At 41.2% G+C, this 19,517-nt stretch overlaps 2 protein-coding genes across 3 annotated transcripts; one reads left to right on the top strand and one right to left on the bottom strand.

Moving 5' to 3' along the window:
* Positions 1 to 3,414: 3,414 nt before the first annotated feature.
* LOC109876861 (uncharacterized) lies at positions 3,415 to 10,838 on the bottom strand. 2 transcript variants are annotated; one of them, XM_031834347.1, is made up of 4 exons: positions 10,618 to 10,838; positions 10,011 to 10,373; positions 9,208 to 9,257; positions 3,415 to 8,994 (listed from the first exon to the last, which is right to left on the bottom strand). In XM_031834347.1, the coding sequence occupies exons 1-4, from the start codon at positions 10,673 to 10,675 to the stop codon at positions 8,782 to 8,784; spliced, it is 684 nt and encodes a 227-aa protein (XP_031690207.1). In that variant the 5' UTR covers positions 10,676 to 10,838; the 3' UTR covers positions 3,415 to 8,781. The 2 variants fall into 2 exon arrangements, with proteins under 2 accessions (XP_031690207.1, XP_031690206.1); XM_031834346.1 differs by having other exon boundaries at positions 9,208 to 9,311; positions 10,618 to 10,835.
* A 1,320-nt stretch (positions 10,839 to 12,158) lies between these two features.
* LOC116375953 (sterile alpha motif domain-containing protein 9-like) lies at positions 12,159 to 17,414 on the top strand. Its single transcript, XM_031834981.1, has 3 exons — positions 12,159 to 12,227; positions 13,472 to 13,509; positions 15,925 to 17,414. The coding sequence occupies exons 2-3, from the start codon at positions 13,506 to 13,508 to the stop codon at positions 17,412 to 17,414; spliced, it is 1,494 nt and encodes a 497-aa protein (XP_031690841.1). The 5' UTR covers positions 12,159 to 12,227; positions 13,472 to 13,505.
* The last annotated feature ends 2,103 nt before the right edge of the window (positions 17,415 to 19,517 follow it).

The raw sequence follows: 19,517 nt of genomic DNA, 5'->3' as shown, positions 1-19,517 counted from the left end.
CTGTCAGAACTGTCCGATTCGTATTAACTACTACTACTGCGCCAGCTTCTGTTGTTCATCACCTCCAATCTATCCCTCTCTCTATCCCGCTCTCTGTTGTTCATCACCTCCACTCTATCCCACTCTCTATCCTGCTCTCTTCTGTTGTTCATCACCTCCACTCTATCCCGCTCTCTCTCTCCCTCTCTCTTCTGTTGTTCATCACCTCCACTCTATCCCTCTCTCTATCCCTCTCTCTTCTGTTGTTCATCACCTCCACTCTATCCCGCTCTCTATCCCTCTCTCTTCTGTTGTTCATCACCTCCACTCTATCCCTCTCTCTTCTGTTGTTCATCACCTCCATTCTATCCCGCTCTCTCCCTCTCTCTTCTGTTGTTCATCACCTCCACTCTATCCCTCTCTCTATCCCTCTCTCTTCTGTTTTTCATCACCTCCACTCTATCCCTCTCTCTATTGTTCATCACCTCCACTCTATCCCTCTCTCTCTCCCTCTCTCTTCTGTTGTTCATCACCTCCATTCTATCCCGCTCTCTCCCTCTCTCTTCTGTTGTTCATCACCTCCACTCTATCCCTCTCTCTTCTGTTGTTCATCACCTCCACTCTATCCCTCTCTCTATTGTTCATCACCTCCACTCTATCCCGCTCTCTATCCCTCTCTCTATTGTTCATCACCTCCACTCTATCCCGCTCTCTGTTGTTCATCACCTCAACTCTATCCCGCTCTCTGTTGTTCATCACCTCCACTCTATCCCGCCCTCTATCCCCCTCTCTTCTGTTGTTCATCACCTCCACTCTATCCCTCTCTCTGTTGTTCATCACCTCCACTCTATCCCTCTCTCTGTTGTTCATCACCTCCACTCTATCCCTCTCTCTGTTGTTCATCTCCTGTTGTTCATCACCTCCACTCTATCCCTCTGTTGTTCATCACCTCCACTCTATCCCTCTCTCTGTTGTTCATCACCTCCACTCTATCCCTCTCTCTGTTGTTCATCACCTCCACTCTATCCCTCTCTCTGTTGTTCATCACCTCCACTCTATCCCTCTCTCTGTTGTTCATCACCTCCACTCTATCCCTCTCTCTGTTGTTCATCACCTCCACTCTATCCCTCTCTCTGTTGTTCATCACCTCAACTCTATCCCTCTCTCTGTTGTTCATCACCTCCACTCTATCCCTCTCTCTGTTGTTCATCATCTCCACTCTATCCCTCTCTCTGTTGTTCATCACCTCAACTCTATCCCTCTCTCTGTTCATCACCTCAACTCTATCCCTCTCTCTGTTGTTCATCACCTCCACTCTATCCCTCTTTCTGTTGTTCATCACCTCCACTCTATCCCTCTCTCTGTTGTTCATCACCTCCACTCTGTCCCACTCTGTTGTTCATCACCTCCACTCTATCCCTCTCTCTCTGTCTCTCATGCAAGGATCACTTTAGCCAGAGATGGAGAGGTTTTTGAATTGTGTAAAGTTTTTTTTTGGTTTAATTGTTTTGGTTTATTATTTTCATATCTGGAAAAATCTCCAGTTGTTGTTTTAGTTTTTGTCAAACTTGCTGTTGTTTGTTTTATGATGATTACAATGATTTTTACGGATGTTTTTTCAACGGCTCCATGCAGTGTTCAGCTGCTCTCCTGTCCCCTGCTCTTACTGCTCGTAAGCAGAAGCTAAAATACTTCTGGTTCGACGCGCACCTCAGCAAACGCAGCCCACCACAGGAATGTTATGGATACGGACACTGCAGATCTCAGTGGGGGTGGTTCATTTGGTGTGGTTGTTGGACAGTCAGTGTTTTGGTTCAGGAGCGGACCTGATGGTTCTAATGTATAGTCAGATCAGGTGTGAGATTGAGGGTATCTATCTACCCGGCCTGTCCTGCTCCCCCTCTCTCTCAGCCTCTGCTGCCCAGCCTACCCTCTCTCTCAGCCTCTGCTGCCCTGCTCCCCCTCTCTCTCAGCCTCTGCTGCCCTGCTCCCCCTCTCTCTCAGCCTCTGCTGCCCTGCTACCCTTCTCTCTCAGCCTCTGCTGCCCTGCTCCCCCTCTCTCTCAGCCTCTGCTGCCCAGCCCACCCTCTCTCTCAGCCTCTGCTGCCCAGCCCACCCTCTCTCTCAGCCTCTGCTGCCCTGCTCCCCCTCTCTCACAGCCTCTGCTGCCCAGCCCACCCTCTCTCACAGCCTCTGCTGCCCAGCCCACCCTCTCTCACAGCCTCTGCTGCCCAGCCCACCCTCTCTCTCAGCCTCTGCTGCCCAGCCCACCCTCTCTCACAGCCTCTGCTGCCCTGCTCCCCCTCTCTCCCAGCCTCTGCTGCCCAGCCCACCCTCTCTCACAGCCTCTGCTGCCCTGCTCCCCCTCTCTCTCAGCCTCTGCTGTCCAGCCCACCCTCTCTCCCTTCCCATCCCCATGTTGTCCTCTCCACACACACACATCCTCCACTCCAGTCAGGCCTCACTCACACTGGTGCTTTATTTTCCATAGGCTGTCTAGGAGCTTTCTGGCAGAATGAAAAGACAGACTACTAACCACTATCCCTCTCCGTCAACCTGAATACCATATAAACTGACGCAGCACTCGATTTCTATGCAAAGACAGAGGTTCGCGCTCAGAACCATCAACCATCAGTCCACCAACCATCTGCCAATTATCTAACCCTCTCCTTTCCACCCCCCTGGCATTTTTTCATGCCATCCAGCACTGGGCAGACTCCCAACTACCCTCCCCACTGTCCCATCACTGTGGTGTGTTTGTATTTCAGTCTCACTGATATCCCTCATACATACACGCCTCAGGAGGACCACTGAGTGGACTCTGCTTTCCCCTGTTGGCGCTCTAGCATTGTGTAAAGTACATCTGTAAAGTACAGTTCTTCATTGTGATGATTTCAAGAGCTTTTAGGTAACACTAATAATGACCTGCTGAGTGGTATGAGAAGTATGAGTGGTGGGGATGGGGGTTTCTGGGAGTCCTTCCTCATGTGTCATGTGCCAACTGGACTAAAATATATACTTCAGCCCTGCCATTTACCATTGAGTTGTCTCTGCTGTCAAATGAGCCTTCAATTCCCAAGATTCAGTAGTTTTGAGACTACATTTCCTCCTGAATCCTAGACTTAAAGGCACATGGGTCATGGAGGAATGTGGGGTGGGAGGAGGGGGTAATATTTGGGCCAGGACATATGAGGCAGTCCTTTGTCCCAGCTATCAAAAGAAAACAGGCAGTCTGTGTGTACTGTTGATGGGTCACATTGGGTACACCTTTTATAAAACCAAAAACATGTTATCTTTTTTGGGGGGGGGAGGGGTGACAAAAAGTAGAAGCTAAAGTACAAAAAAAAAAAAGTGTTTTAAAAAAAGTCCTACAGTATGTTTTTGCTGTGCACTCCTTGGCTGAGAGGCCTCGTTCTGTCTCTGCAAGCCTTTCCCCCCAACTGTGGCCCTCTGACTGGGGCTTTCTTCTGGAACACTGTGTTGATGCTGTTCGTTTCTGACCTCCAGCCTCGAGTGCACCACCCACAGAACATTGCCCCAGATCTGGATTTTTGGGTTAGGGTCCAGGTGGGGCCCACCGTATCAGCAGGGCCAGGACACACCTCACAGTTTTGTTGTTCGGTACCAAGTCTTAAAAGGGGAAAGGCCCTCTTCCAAGAGTTGTTTTTCGTACTCGTCATTGTCGTGTGACATTAGCAACAATCACTAATTGCCTGTTTCTGAAAAACCTGAATTGTTTTGCTCCACGCTGGGCTCCCGAGGCTACAGACTGGAATAGGGTCACAAAAAAGGGATTGGGGGGGGTCAAGTCTCAGAGGCGTCCCAGGATTCTCTGTGCAGCACGAGCACTGAGAGCCCACCTGTCACTCTACCCACCCCCACCCCACCTTATTTGACCCATCAATATACACCATGGATGACTGGTGTAGGAAGTCAAGAGAATCTCCCTTTTTAAATCACTCAAAGGCAACTGGAGTTTAAGAAAAGTATGCTTCTCAATCATGGACCAGAGTAGGTTCTGGGGTAGGGACCCCATTTCAAGAGGAAAACAAGAAAACAAATCTTTGTCAAGGGCCTGGGTTGAATATGCACATGCTAGTTTATATACATGTATACATCCAAGTGTGCATATGTATACAGCTAGGTTTCTCTTTCCACTTTACCCTAAACCCGCTCTCTGCCCCAGGTCCAACCTTACCCCTATGTATTCTCCTTCTCTGTATATTTCCCAGAAGATAAATATAATATTAACATATCAGAGTAATACAAAAATAAAGAATACAAATACTTGAATCAAAAAGAAGCGCCAATATTGTAATGTGAACACTTTGTAATAATTTTGTCTCATTCATACACTTCCTGGATATTTGAGAATATCTGTTCTGAGTGAACTAAATTAGAAAAATGAGGATTGTTAAAAACAAAGATTAGTATAAAAAAAATGCTAAATGACATCTGTTGTATCTGAGTGTTTGCACAAGGTTGCCTGTACTGTATGGTTGATGGGTGGGTGGATGGATGTGTCTGTTTGACAGACTGTGTGTATGAGGTTTCAAACGATGGTGAGCCTGTGATTTACAGTGGGAATTATCTCCGCTTTTTCATTTTATTTCCTTTCGGTATATTAGTTTTGTGTTTTATTTTTGTCTTATCAAAGTGTATTGTGAGGTTTATTGTTATTAGACTCTAGCGTTGCACTGAGTGTCAGCCTCCCCTCAAGCTAATCGAACAATACTGGGGGCAGACGGCGACTTCACGTGTAAATGTTTACTCAAGGACTTAAGAAAATAAGTGTTTTTAATCTGTAATATGTTTATATACCTTGTAGTGGCTTTCATTGTGGAATAATCCAAGAAAAAAGATGGATTATTAAGTATAAGTATTGCACCATTTGTTTCAGATTATAAACGTAAAAAGTATACAAAAGCAACAAAAAAAAACAAATATTGAAAAAAAGTTTCAAAAAAAGTCTTTTTGAAGACCTGTGGCCATAGAGTCTGGGTAGAGAGACTTGTAGCTCTCCCTGTCTATTCAGGGACAAACCGAAGGACATCAGAAGGAGGGTTGATTACAAGGCTCACTTCAGAGGTGCCTACCTTTTTGGTTTGTTAGCTTTTGTTCAGTTTCATTTTTGTTAAAATCTCATGCGTTATGTCTGCTTGTTTTCTGCAAGGCCACTGACGGTTTACAACCATTTTTGTTTGTCTGAAGTTCGAGGAAAATGAATTAACTGTATGAAAATGTTGGAAAAACAGAAGAAAAGGACAAATACTTCCATTTTTAAAAAGAATAACAAAAACACTTTACAGAATGAAGATTTTAATATTGTGCTACTTTCAGAACTCTGGGATCCAACAGTGTTGTCATGTTATATTTGACCTTTGACATCTTTGTTCTATGTTGATTTCATGGACTATCTAAAGCCTGTGCATTTTTATTACATTTTTCCTTTGTAAAAAAAAACAACAAAAAAAACATAATTGCTCACTATCTTGCACACATAAAGTGGATCTTGTCTCAGGAAGGCCAGGGTTCCAGAGTTCCAACTCCACTCCATTTTAATGTACGAAGAAAAAAAAAAGATTTTAAAAAATGAAGCACTGAAAAACTTATGAATTTCAGAAAGAGAGAAAATATCCTTTGTTTTTAAATCCGTAGCAGTTTACAGTGCCTTCAGAAAGTATTCACACCCCTTGACTTTTACCAAATGTTGTTATTAGCCTGAATTAAAAATGGATTAAATGTAGATTTTTTTGGTCACTGGCCTACACACAATACCCCATAACGTCAAAGTTATCCTTCTACATTTCTAAATTCAATAAGTATTCAACCCCTTTGTTATGGAAAGCCTAAATACATTCAGGAGTAAAAATGTGCTTAAGTCACACAAGTTGCATGGACTCTGTGTGCAGTAATAGTGTTTAACATGACTTTTGAATGACGACCTTTGTACCCCATACATACAATTATCTTTAGTCAGCAGTGAATTTCAAACAGATTCAACCATAAAGACCAGGGAGGTTTTCCAATTCCTTGCAAAGAAGGCCACCTATTGGTAGATGGGTAAAAAAACACAAAAAAACAGGCATAGAATATCCCTTTGAGCATGGTGGTTATTAATTACACTTTGGATGGTTTCTCAATGCACCCAGTCACTACAGAGATACAGGCGTCCTTCCTAACTGCGTTGCCGGAGAGGAAGGAAACTGCTCAGGGATTTCACCATGAGGACAATGGAGACATTAAAACAGTTACAGAGTATAGTGGCTATGACAGGAGAAAACTGAGGATGGATCACTAACATTGAAGTTACTTCACAATACTAACCTCATTGACAGGATGAAAAGAAGGAAGCCTGTATAGAATAAAAATATTCTGAAACATGTATCCTGTTTGCCACAAGGCACTAAAGTAATACTTCAAAAAATGTGGCAAAGCAATAAACTTTTTGTCCTGAATACAAAGTGTTATGTTTGAGAGTACCACCCTCCATATTTTCAAGCAGTGATGGCTGCATCTTGTTATGGGTATGCTTGTAATTGTTAAAATCCTATAGGAAAACCTTGTTCAGTCTGCTTTCCACTAGACTAGACACTGGGAGAGGAATTCACCTTTCAGCAAGACAATAACCTAAAACACGAGGCCAAATCTACGCTGGGGTTGCATACCGTGAATGTTCCAGAGTGGCCAAGTTAGTTTTGACTTAAATCTGCTTGAATGGCAAGACCTAAAAATGGTTGTCTAACATTGATCAACAAACAATTTGACAGCTTGAAGGATTCTAAAAAGAATCATGGACAAATGTTGCACAATCCAGGTGTGGAAAGAGACTTACTCAGACTCAAATGTGATTCTAGCATGTATTGTCTCAGGGGGTTGAATACTTATCTAATCAAGATATATTTGTGTTTTATTTTTCATGAATTTTGCACAAATATTCAATTTTTTCTTACACTTTGAAATGAGAGAATTGTGTTTATCATTGCCAAAAAAAATCCCACTAAGTAACAACAAAATGTGGAAAAAGTCAAGGGTGTGAATACTTTATGAAGGCACTGTACATATTAACCAAATAATGGGCTTTAAATGAACTTACAAAAAATGGAGTGCTTTATATACATTTTTATTAAAATTGCTTTACATTTAAAAACAAAATTATCATTTGATTTTGATTGTTACAAAAAAATGACCGTGAAAGAACATGCAAATTCTGTATGTTTTGAATCTTTATTGTATTTTCTTAGAAGTCCTGTCCTGACTGAATAAGGACCATTGTGCATTACTCTCTTTCCTCTGTCACTCTCTCTTATGTCGGGTATTAAAGAACAGGGAAATGTTTTTAAAACGAGCTGGTTGTAAAGGATCATGATCTATGCACACGTTGGGGGGGGGGGGGGCTTTGATGGGTACAAGGTGCATTTTATGCAGGGGTTTTGGGATCCACTGTTTTTATTTGATTGGGTAGGCCTACCCCCCCACCCTAAGAACCCAACATCTGGCTTCTTTAATTCAGATTGACATCACGCTACATGGCTATACTGTGTATTCAGATTGACATCACGCTACATGGCTATACTGTGTATTCAGATTGACATCACGCTACATGGCTATGCTGTGTATTCAGATTGACATCACGCTACATGGCAATACTGTGTATTCAGATTGACATCACGCTACATGGCTATACTGTGTATTCAGATTGACATCGCGCTACATGGCTATACTGTGTATTCAGATTGACATCACGCTACATGGCTATACTGTGTATTCAGATTGACATAACGCTACATGGCTATACTGTGTATTCAGATTGACATCGCGCTACATGGCTATGCTGTGTATTCAGATTGACATCACGCTACATGGCTATGCTGTGTATTCAGATTGACATCGCGCTACATGGCTATGCTGTGTATTCAGATTGACATCACGCTACATGGCTATACTGTGTATTCAGATTGACATCGCGCTACATGGCTATACTGTGTATTCAGATTGACATCGCGCTACATGGCTATGCTATGTATTCAGATTGACATCGCGCTACATGGCTATACTGTGTATTCCTAAACCAATGAGCGTCTTACTCTTTAGCACTGTGCCCGTCACCCCATCTGTATGTTCTGTCGTTTCATTCAGTTATTGTGTTTTTGTTGGGATGATGGGTGGGACGGGGATTTGGGGTTAGGGCTGCTTTTTGCCTTTTTTGTCTTTGAAATATTAAGGAAAAATGTCTGTACTGAGATTTAAAGAAGAGTCAGTTGGCTTGTAATGATTTATTTTCTCAATGTATCTCTTTCTCCTCATAGAATGTGATTGTTAAATGACATGCACCGAAAACAATGTTTTCATGAACTATGGAGCTTCTTTCATCTATTAATAAAATTGCAGTTTTTTTCTGGTCTGTTAAAGGGTGTTGTGGTCAGTTCTTGATGTTGGTGTTCGTCAATTAGTTTGCAGATTGGAGTTTTCCCTATTAGATCCTGTTCTGAGGGCATCACCACTAGTACACCTATACAGGCACAGTGACCTATGTACTAGCTCTCAGTCTTTTCCATTCTCATCCTGTAGGTGGGTTTGTTGGGCGACTCCTGTAGAAAAGAGAGGTGAGGTGGGACCAATAGTTTACGATCTTGCACAGACTTGAAAAAGCAATGATGACAGTCAAACTCTTTCCCACCACCTGTCAGAGTGGGTTAGAACATGTATATCTAAATCTGGAACTCTGGTACTGTTATTTCTGCCATCCACTCCCCCTTTAAAAAACATTATGGGGGCATGACACCACCCTCTGTGGTTCGCTCAGGGCTTCAGAGTGATCTGTCGGGGGCTGGCGTAGTGGTTCTCCTGTGCTTGTCTGGCCTGGGGGTTGCTGTACACAGGGGACTCTGTTTCCTCCAGGTGTGTAGGCACGGGATGGTTATTTTGGGCACTTCCAGCTCCTCGACACCCACTGTTCATTTCCTCATAGATGGGGATGGGGGCTTGTGTTTTATGACGTTTTCTCAGCTTAGCCTGAAATGGATATGAGGCATACTTTTATACTGACAAATTTACTCATGACTTTATACCTGACTAAAATTAGATGTGGAAACAATGTTCATCATGTGTCTGAAAAATAAACTGAAGTAATTCCCGAGAGTAACAGTGAGGACTTCCTTTAAATTTCGACATTAACATACTTGGTTGTGGTATGGTGGTAAGATTCGGGTTGATTAGGCTACTTACACACTCTACTGCACACAGGCAGATGAGGACGAGGAGAAGCAGGCCAGCTGCTGCAGAGATGGTGTAGATCAGTGGGGGGTAGCTGGAGCACTGACACACACTCTCTGCACAATCAACACCCACACACTTTTATACAAATACATAGTAAGTGTAAATCCAGGACACTCCAATTAGTATGATATGTTTTGTATAGTATGTATTCATTTGTGGATGTCCATTATCCATTTCGTATGATATGTTACGAATTACAATTTGTTGTGGCTAACGTTAGCTCAGTGGCTAATGTTAGCTAGGCTATGGTTTAGGGGTTAAGGTTAGGGGAAGGGTTAGCTAACATGCTATGTAGTTAAAAAGTTATGGGATTCCAGACTGCATTCACGGTAAACGCTGTATATGTTTGCTCAATCGGAAATGTACCTTTACATTTATATCGCGGAATCTGTAACACTTCAGCTTTACAAATTGAATAAATCCCTAAATCAAGGTCAGAATGCAGAGTAGCTGTAGACAAATCTCCGCCACACCTTAATTCATTGATCTCCACCCAAAAGAATAGCGGGTGAATAGCATTCTATTCTCATGCTTAAATTTAAGGTCAGAATACGTGGAGATAACAGTGTATAAAAAGGGAATTATGTTCCATTCACTTGCATTTAACTCAGGTCGGAATTCCCCCCAATGAGAATGTGGACACATAGGATGAACAGGGCTTAAAGCCGTCACTCTCAGTAACTCTCCAGTACCACGGTTGGTGACCACTGATAGTTCCTTCTCAGTGCTATAGCCAAATCATGATCACGTACCTGTCCCTTCAACAAACAGGAAGTATTCCAGACTGCCGGAGACTGTTCGGTCAGAGGGGTCAGCTGTGTAGACAAACTCACAGATGTACAGGCCTGTGTCTGTGCGCTGTAGATGGGCTATGGTCACGTTGAGCAGGTCAGAGTTCAATCCGCCTGTGACCTTCAGGCGATCTTTGTACAGCCGGTTAACCCTCACCGTCCCGGGACTCCGGTCCTTGGCCATGAACAGCACCTCCCTCTCAGGCCGGACACACCTGTGGGTCAGGTAGAGACTGACAGGGGCTCCACCTGTCTGCTCAGGTGTACAGGAGAGATCCACTGACTGCCCCTCTGAGCCCTTTATGTACAGCACCTCCTGACGGGCTGGAGAGGCGGTTGTGGGTTAGTGAGGGTAATGGGTTAAAACTCATGCAAGTTACTCATAACCTCCATTGTGTATTAATGATAACCTTTTGGTATTTGCAGACGATATGATTGAATGGATAAATGAACATCAATATATTTTCTTTTCCAACAAAGCCAAACACAACTTTTATTGTGTTCCTAAAAAACCTAGTTTTAACCTCAGTCCCCGGAGGAAACCCCTCAATGGAAATTCACCACTTACCAGTGCTGATCATCAGTGTGAGAATGAATATCCAAATCAAATACCAGCTGGTCTTCATGGTTTTACTTATGTATTGATCCACATGACCTGCTCTAGCATATCACCCTAATGTTGAATCATGTGAGGAGGACTATTTCCTACAGGCTACTAAACTGTGAAGCTCTGCGGTTATGCATTGTGTACATGTATAGTTCTCCCACCTATGAGCTCAGCACAGGAAGAAGACTTGAAAGCCCCAACTGTCAACAATCTAGATGAATACATTTGAGAGGAAACAGGACCATATTTGTTGAATGGCTGTGAGCACATGCAGGAAACTGAACACTGCTTTTGCTCAAACTCACTTCTGAAAGTGCAGTGTGGTATAACTTTTATGTGCAAATTGAATTCCAGCCTAAATATTGATATTTGGGTAACACTATACATGGAGGTATACATAGCACCTTATGAAACCAGTCATAACACCTCTATGACAGTTGCAATATCATGCATAACAACCTTTATAACACATGTATTCAACATCATTTATAAGGAGTTTTCAAAATGAATGAAACTCCCTTTAACTAAAAGTGTATTAATCCGTTGTGAAATTGAAATGTGTATCTGTACTGTCACAGTACCAAAACTCCTTACACACTATTCAGGCAACAGGCTGGGAGCACAGAGCCACAATGGCAGTAAGAGATGTCAGCAGCCACGGGTTTAGTATATTTCAAATACAAGACATAGCTGTGCTTGATTGAGCTTGCCTGGGGCGCTCTAGTCTTGTTTATATTGTGGGAGGCAACCTGTCTGCCTAGGGAGACGAGGCAAGCTCCATTGACTAATCAATGGAATAGTTGCAAAAGTGCAGACCCCATATGCCCAAGATTTGAAATACTATCTGAACCCAGTAATTGTTTACCATTGTAATGTGTTAGTAAGCCATCTATAGCTGCGACCTGAAGACGAGCTCCACAAACGAATGCCTATCTCAGCAGGCTAACACAATGTTGTGGTGTGCAGGAGACCTGGGCTTCAACCCATCCTCTTAGTAACCATCTGGTTACTCCCACCAGATATTTCTACTAAAATAACCTTTTTGTACTTTAATGAAAAGGGACTTCTTTTGAAGAGCCCTTATAGGCCTAATGCAATTGAAGAATGACCCAGTTCTTTAAGTTTCTATTTCCTGCCGTTTCTTTCCTGAAGTTTTGATTTCCTGATGTTTCTTTCCTGAAGCTTCGATTTCCTGTTCGGCACAACCCCCATAGTTTCAGTGTTGCAACATTTAGCTGTTGCAACAGAATTAACTCATTAAGTACCATATCTGATTGGAGAGAAATACTTTATGACGATATGTATCAAACAGTTAAATATGTGTATGCACCAAGGATAAGATAGTTATGTTCATTATTATTCAATACATTGTCAGCCCCATAATATCACACTTACTCTTTAAAAGGATGGACTTTATTCAAATGCACGGGGGGCATTAGGACAGAGTGCATGTCTATGCGGACTGCCCTTGCAGAAGACACACCCTGTTGCTATGCCCGGAAAATAAAAGCAACCACACTGTCAAGTAGTCACTTCATATGGTGAATACCACTTCAGCCGTCAGTTTCAAGGTGAGCAGAATGAAATGTACTTAAACATTGTGGAACATTTGTATTTTGTAAGAAGCTAATTGAATGCCATAATAATCATAATGGCTTTTAAAAGTGCAATGTGTGTAGGTTTAGTTGTGGATTCAAAGGAGTATAATTACTAAGGACATAAGATCATCACAATCTACAAATTTACCATTAAGCATTGCCATTTCATCTCTAGAATAAAACCAATACATTTTTAATGATTCACTATTTAACTTTATTCAGCTATTAAGAATGATATCTGCCTGAACTTTTAGTGAACAACATTTTGTTACGATTGCACAGAATTTAAGGTATTTATATATAAAATATAGAAATAAGAACTGGAATTGAATTGTTTATGTTTTGGAATCTGGACGTTAACTGTCGTTCCTTAATGTTTTGTTATGCGAATGATAAAAGGTGTGTAGAGAAGAGTCATTGAAGTCCTGCAGGAATTATAGGGTGAGAAACACATGCAATTACATGTGTTTCAAACTTTTAAATTAAGTTCATATACTTCCAACTAATGAAAGTTAAACATAGAAATTGTTATTTTAAAGAGGAAGTTCTGAGGTTCCTGGTTGAAGTGATTGTCAAAGCTGACAAATCTGTCTTTGAACAACAATGCTGCGCTGAATATCAAGTTTATGTTTACCCATCTGAATCCCCGATTACACCTTGTGCTAACATGTGGTTGTTTTGTTCCTATCAAGGTGACCCAATCACTTTCTGATCAAGGTTTCTTGTTTCTACACATAGTATTTTATATGTTTATTAGCCATCCACCTTGTTTACAGTGTGACTTTATTTCCTGATCCCTCCCTATATGCAAATTATTTAAAATAAATTGTTTCAAAATAATGATTATTTTATGTTAATACAAATAATGATGCCTTAGGTCAAAGGTGCCACCTGTCAATGATTTTAGACAGGGGTATAATGATGATTTAAATGGTTTGATCATCCAGTAAGATATTCAGATACAATACCTCTATCTACCTCCTGAGGTCAGGAAGATCTGATCACAAACAGTTATTTTAATCATCTACACCTGTCTAAAAATCAAAATGTGGACAAGATCAGGACACACAATGCATGTTACTACCAGGTATAAACAGGGATTGAATGATTTCATTGTAAGTCATTTGTCAAGGGCAAAAAATAAAGCTTATTGAGATCAACGATTCATTTTTCACCTTTGCCTCAATTACCCTTCCTTTTATTTTCCTCTCTCAAAGATGCCAAAATGAACTGACATGTAGTGTCTGCAAGATGGGTAAGATACATCAAACTGTCAAATACTTGTATACTGTGTGTAGTTTTACAGAACATTGAATGAAAATCTATCAGTGAAATGTGGATTCTGTTTCTGATCATTTATATACATCAATTCTATACATTAAGTAGAGATGGCCGAGATATGTTTAGCTCCAAGTTTCATCCATTTGAAATAATTGGCCAAAGTTTTATGGCCTGGAATAAGAAAATAAAAACCATGATGTGTCACAGTTCTTAAGCCTAGTCACGACATGTAATCAGAGAGGAACGGCTATTATCCATCATCTGATGAATGTTTCTAAATAAATGTGGTCATTCTTGAAATGAGGCTTTTGCATCCCTCACTTTTGCCACCATGACAAACACGTAAAATGTTGAATAGATTCACATCATACATGCTTTTGTTTATATTGAACAGTTTATCAGTGATAAAACATAATGCAACTGCTTTAAACTGCCAAACTGTATTTGTATGCATTGTTTAAAGTACAATATGACAAGCAAATTAGCTTGAGCCAGCAAGAGAGTTGCAGTGACAGAGAACTACAGAGTTGTAGTGACATGGTTTGGAGATTTATTGATTTTGGATATACATTACCAGTCAAAAGTTTGGATACACCTACTCATTCAATGTTTTTTCTTTATTGTTACTATTTTCTATATTGTAGAATAGTAGTGAAGACATCAAAACTATGAAATAACACACATGGAATCATGTAGTAACCAAAAAAGTGTTAAACAAATCAACATATATTTTAGATTCTTCAAAGTAGCCACCCATTGCCTTGATTACAGCTTTGCACACTCTTGGCATTCTCTCAACCAGCTTCATGAGGAATGCTTTTCCAAAAGTCTTGAAGGAGTTCCCACATATGCGGAGCACTTGTTGGGTGCTTTTCCTTCACTCTGCTGTCCAACTCATCCCAAACCATCACAATTGGATTAATGTCGGGTGGTTGTGGAGGCAAAGTCATCTGATGCAGCAAACCATCACTCTCCTTCTTGGTCAAATAGCCCTTACACAGCCTGGAGGTGTGTTGGGTCATTGTCCTGTTGAAAAACAAATGATAGTCCCACAAAGTGCAAACCAGATGGGATGGTGTATCGCTGCAGAATGCTGTGGTAGCCATGCTGGTTAAGTGTGCCTTGAATTCTAAATAAATCACTGACAGGGTCACCAGCAAAGCACCCCCACACCATAACACCTCCTCCTCCATGCTTCACAATGGGAACCACACATGCGGAGAATAACCTACTCTGCGTCTCACAAAGACACGGCGGTTGGAACCAAAAATCTCAAATTTGGTCTCTTCAGACCAAAGGATAGATTTCTACCAGTCTAATGTCAATTTCTCTTGTTTCTTGGCCCAAGAAAATCTCTTTTATTCACTGCGTGAATCGACCATTAAGGCCTGATTCACGCAGTCTCCTCTGAACAGTTGATGTTGAGATGTGTCTGTTACTTGAACTCTGTGAAGCATTTATTTGGGCTGAGAGTTAGTTTCATCATAGCGCTTGATGGTTTTCCAGATTGACTGTCCTTCATGTCTTACAGTAATGATGGACTGTCATTGCTTATTTGAGCTGTTCTTGCCATAATATGGACTTGGTCTTTTACCAAATAGGGCTATCTTCTGTATACCACCCCTACCTTGTCACAACACAACTGATTGGCTCAAACGCATTAAGAAGTAAAGAAATTCCACAAATTAACATTTAACAAGGTACACCTGTTAATTGAAATTCACTACCTCATGAAGCTGTTTGAGAGAATGCCAAGAGTGTGCAAAGCTGTCATCAAGGCAAAGGGTGGCTACTTTGAAGAATCTCAAGTATAAAATATATTTTGATTTGTTTAACACTTTGTTGGTTACTACATGATTCCGTATGTGTAATTTCATAGTTTAGATGTCTTCACTATTATTCTACAATGTAGAAAATAGTTCAAATAAGAAAAACCCTTGAATGAATAAGTGTGTCCAAACTTTTAACCGGTACTTTACACTCCCGGTCAAAAGTTTTAGAACACCTACTCATCCAAGGGTTGGAAACAAAAATTTGGACTCCAGACCAAAATACACATTTTTGCAGCATTTTGTATTCCTAGACAAATTTCCAACGGTCCAGTGTCCAAGGAAAATATTAGCTAATCACACCCTTTTAACTTAATACCTGATGGGAAATCTCAATCGAAAATGGTTATTAGTCTATGCTCAGGGTTGGGGTACATTTTACAATCCGACATTAGACAGTGAATTGAAATTCAATTAATTATTTTCTGAATATTTTCAATTAATTTATTGGATTTCAACTTCCTGAAATTACTCAATTTTAAATATGATTCACTCCAACCCAGGTGCAAATATTGATATACCATGAAGTCTTACATGGGGTGTATTGGTTTTTTTTACAGAGTGGAACGAATTTCCATGTGGCAAATGGACAGAATCCCATGTGAGCTCCTGGTTAAAATCCATTGGAGTGAAAGAGAAGTACATTCTGAAACTGTACGAAGAGGAGGTTACAGGACCTGCACTAATGAGGCTGCAAAGAGAATATCTACGTGACACAATTGAAATGAAAGGTGGCCAAATCGAACTTCTGCTATCTAATCGTAATGATCTATCGAAGCCAAGACCACAGAAACTAAAAGCAGGCAGTAGCACACAGAGAGATACCAGAAATGTTGAATCCATTGCTGCATCCACACAAGAGTCAAAAGACAAAGTTGAGTGTACCAGTGAAACAAGTGAAAATGAAAAAACATCAATTGGCGCATCTTCTTCTCTAAGTAACTTCCGTGTATTTGATGAACATGACAAAGACTTCCGATATGTCAAGCACAGAGTGCTTCCACCAGAGACTGGAATTGAAAACATGATTGTTCCATGCCATGAATACAAATCACTGGAAATTGCCCACAAATTAGAACCACTGAAGCTTAGAGTCAAAGTCGCAAGTGAGGTAATCAGATTTGCTTGTGGGTGCATGAACATGCGGACCAATGGCACAATACACTTTGGGGTCATGGATAAGATTAAAGGCAGCTACAAGCATGGTGAAATCATCGGAATACCAGTTGAAAACCAAAGTGACTTTGTGGATGCATTGGACTACATTGAAAACTGCTTCAAGGATTTAAACCACCATTCTGATGCCAGGAAATGCATAAGGAATCCAAAGTTTATTGAGGTAATTGACAAGGGGAGCAGTGGAGGAAACTGGATCATTGAATTTGATGTTGTCCCAAAGGCAAGAGTGGTGAAAGACCAACTCTACAGTGTTACTATTCCAAAGTTCAGCGAGAAAACCAACAAAGTAATCTATGAGGAGAAAGCACCATACCACAGAGTAGGGGCCAATACACCCCGCATACCTGGTGAAGACTTAGTTCATTTCATTCAAGGACTGAAAGAGAAAGATCTACAGAGGGAAGAGGCAGAGTCTTCTACCAGTCAAACAGCTGCAGACACTAGGGAGGATCTTGGGAGAAAATTGTCAATTCTCTTGACCTGTGGAAAAAAGTACATGGATGACACCTTGTCATTCATCATTGTGACAAATAAGTTTCAAGAAGAACATCTGAAGACTATCAACTTCTTAGTGCACATGAAAATATTCTGTGTTTTTGACTTCGATCCAGACTCCAAAACATCTGGACTTTGTGGACAATATCGTGAGCACCATGCTGCTAACCTCCACTTTTTGCATGACTTTGCTATTGATCCTGGTCTAAGCACCACTGACTTCAAGAAGAGCTTACAGCTATTTGATAGGACAAGCTGGATATTCTGCAATGGGCGGAATCATTACCTTGGTGGAGAAGATCCTTGTGATGAAAAAACCTGGATCAGAACAAAGAAAAAACAACTGAAAAGGACCTGTCTCTGTCATCTGCAATGAAATCCTTCCTAAAGGTTCATTTGTGGTGCTTTTCTTGCTCATGTCTCAGGTCGAACAGCCACTTGTTGATACATTTCATGAATTCTATGCAGAAATGAATGGCCATGAGGATTTGGCTATCATTTCAGAGTCCAAAGAGAACTACAACAAGTGGTCAAGTCTCGCTCAAGCGTCTTGTGATTTGGAATCACTGGAACAAATTAGTATTGTTGGCATGCCAATGAGTCATGTAGATGCTACAATTCAAAGCATTCAGCTTTCCAATAAACAACTTACTCGACGCTTACCTGTGTTCAACAAAGGTCTGTGCTTCCTGAAGCCTATAGATGAAGACACAATGCTTTCTCTGGACATAGTCAGTACTGATCAGTGTGAAGAAACAAACTTGGATGTAATGGGCAATGACCAAGTTAGTAACATTGAGAAGTATTTCTATCAAGGAGGGAAAATCAGCTGGATGCACTTGTGGCTTGCAGAAAAAGTGAAGTGTGAAGAGGTCATTCAGAGAGACGCATACAAAGAAACAACCAAGATTTTAGAGGCCATTTTACAGGATGATACAACAAAAAGGTCCATTCAGAGTGTCAACATATGTCACCAACCTGGCAGTGGTGGAAGCACAGTCGCACATCAGATCCTCTGGAACTGTCGAACCAAACTCCGGTGTGCAGTGGTTAAGCAATCATACCTAATTCAAACTGTATGTCAGCATTCAGTACGCCTGCGAGAATATGAAGAGAAAGACAAAAACCGTTGTCTCCCGGTGCTCTTGCTGCTGGATGACTGTAATGCAGAGTATATAGATGAGTTCAGACATGAATTACATAACGGAATTACAACCATGAAGATCAATTCTTCTGTATTATGTTTCATCCTTCTTGTCTGCAAAAGATGCCACAACCCAGAAAAGATGAGCAGAACAATGCCTTCCCAGACAGTAGCAGTAACACACAAGCTGTCTAGCCAGGAGAAGATTCTGTTCAAAAAGAAACGTCAGGAACTGATTTTTGAACCAGAGTCCATTCTTGCTTTTGTACTCATGAGTGAGGAATACCAAAAGAGTTACATTGAGGACTTTGTGAAGAACCTACTGGAGGATATTGACCACTCATCTCTCACCACTCGCCTTATCAGATTTGTGGCCTTGCTGAACTGTTATGTTGCGAACTCCAGCATATCTGTGTCACATTGTGAGGCCTCCCTGGGCTTTGGTATTCAAATGGATCGTTTCCGTTACCATACATTTGTGAATTCTCTAAGTGAACAAGCTAAACTTGTTTTCATACACCTAAGAGAAAGTACAACACAAATCTCATCTATTAGAATCCATCCTCTTGTAGCAAAGGAAATTCTGAAACAGCTGTCTGCCATTCAGCCTCAAAGCTCTATCGCAAAGGATCTTCTCTTAGATAAGGTGCTGATGGATCATAGGTTTGGTAGGGATGAATTTTTAAAGTTTATCCGAGATCTGCTCATCAGACGAAACAAAATAAGCAGAGGAGATCCTGACGACAGTTCTTTCTCTCCTTTAATTGAGCATGTCTGTACAGAGAAGGATGGCCTTCAAAAAGCAATGAAACTTTTAGAAGTAGCCTACACTTACTTTGGAAAGAATGCATTTGTAGCCCAGCAGCTTGCACGACTGCTTTACACAAACAAATTATTCATTCAAGCCCAGCACTGGGCGGAGGAAGCAAAAGCACAGCTTCCACATGACACTTTCATCCTTGATACGGAGGGGCAGGTGTACAAGAAGTGGTTTTATGAACAGCATGATGCTCTGAAGAAAGCTGAACTAAGACCCGAAGAGGTCTCTGAAGCCATTGGTACAGCTCTGAAAGGAATTGCTGCCTTCCGTGCCTCTGAAAAAGCTCCGAAATCAGAGACAGTCAGTCTCAACAGCTCCTACTTTGGGGAAGTAGACGTTGGATGTCGGCTACTTCAACTCATATCATCAGTGAATGTTTTCTCAACAAAAGAAGGAAAGTCTGAACTAATGAGGTATTTACTCAGTGACAACATACCAGACGCTGTCAAAAAACCCTGGATGAAGTTCCATGGTCAGTTAAAAGGAATGCAGAAGAGTATTTACATTGCTCTTGA

The sequence above is a fragment of the Oncorhynchus kisutch genome, linkage group LG10 (assembly GCF_002021735.2).
Source record: "Oncorhynchus kisutch isolate 150728-3 linkage group LG10, Okis_V2, whole genome shotgun sequence".
In the NCBI taxonomy this organism is placed as follows: Eukaryota; Metazoa; Chordata; class Actinopteri; order Salmoniformes; family Salmonidae; genus Oncorhynchus; species Oncorhynchus kisutch.
This window is presented reverse-complemented; position numbering and strand designations above follow the sequence as displayed.

Bases quoted from the DNA above. Each gene is read 5' to 3' on its own strand.
- LOC109876861 (XM_031834346.1), bottom strand. From the start codon at position 10,675: ATGAAGACCAGCTGGTATTTGATTTGGATATTCATTCTCACACTGATG. The intron at 9,312-10,010 runs GTACGTGATCAT...TTGATTGTGCAG, and splicing joins CCTGTTTGTTGAAGGGACAG to AGAGTGTGTGTCAGTGCTCC. The intron at 8,995-9,207 runs GTAAGTAGCCTA...TATCCATTTCAG, and splicing joins GCCTGTGTGCAGTAGAGTGT to GCTAAGCTGAGAAAACGTCA.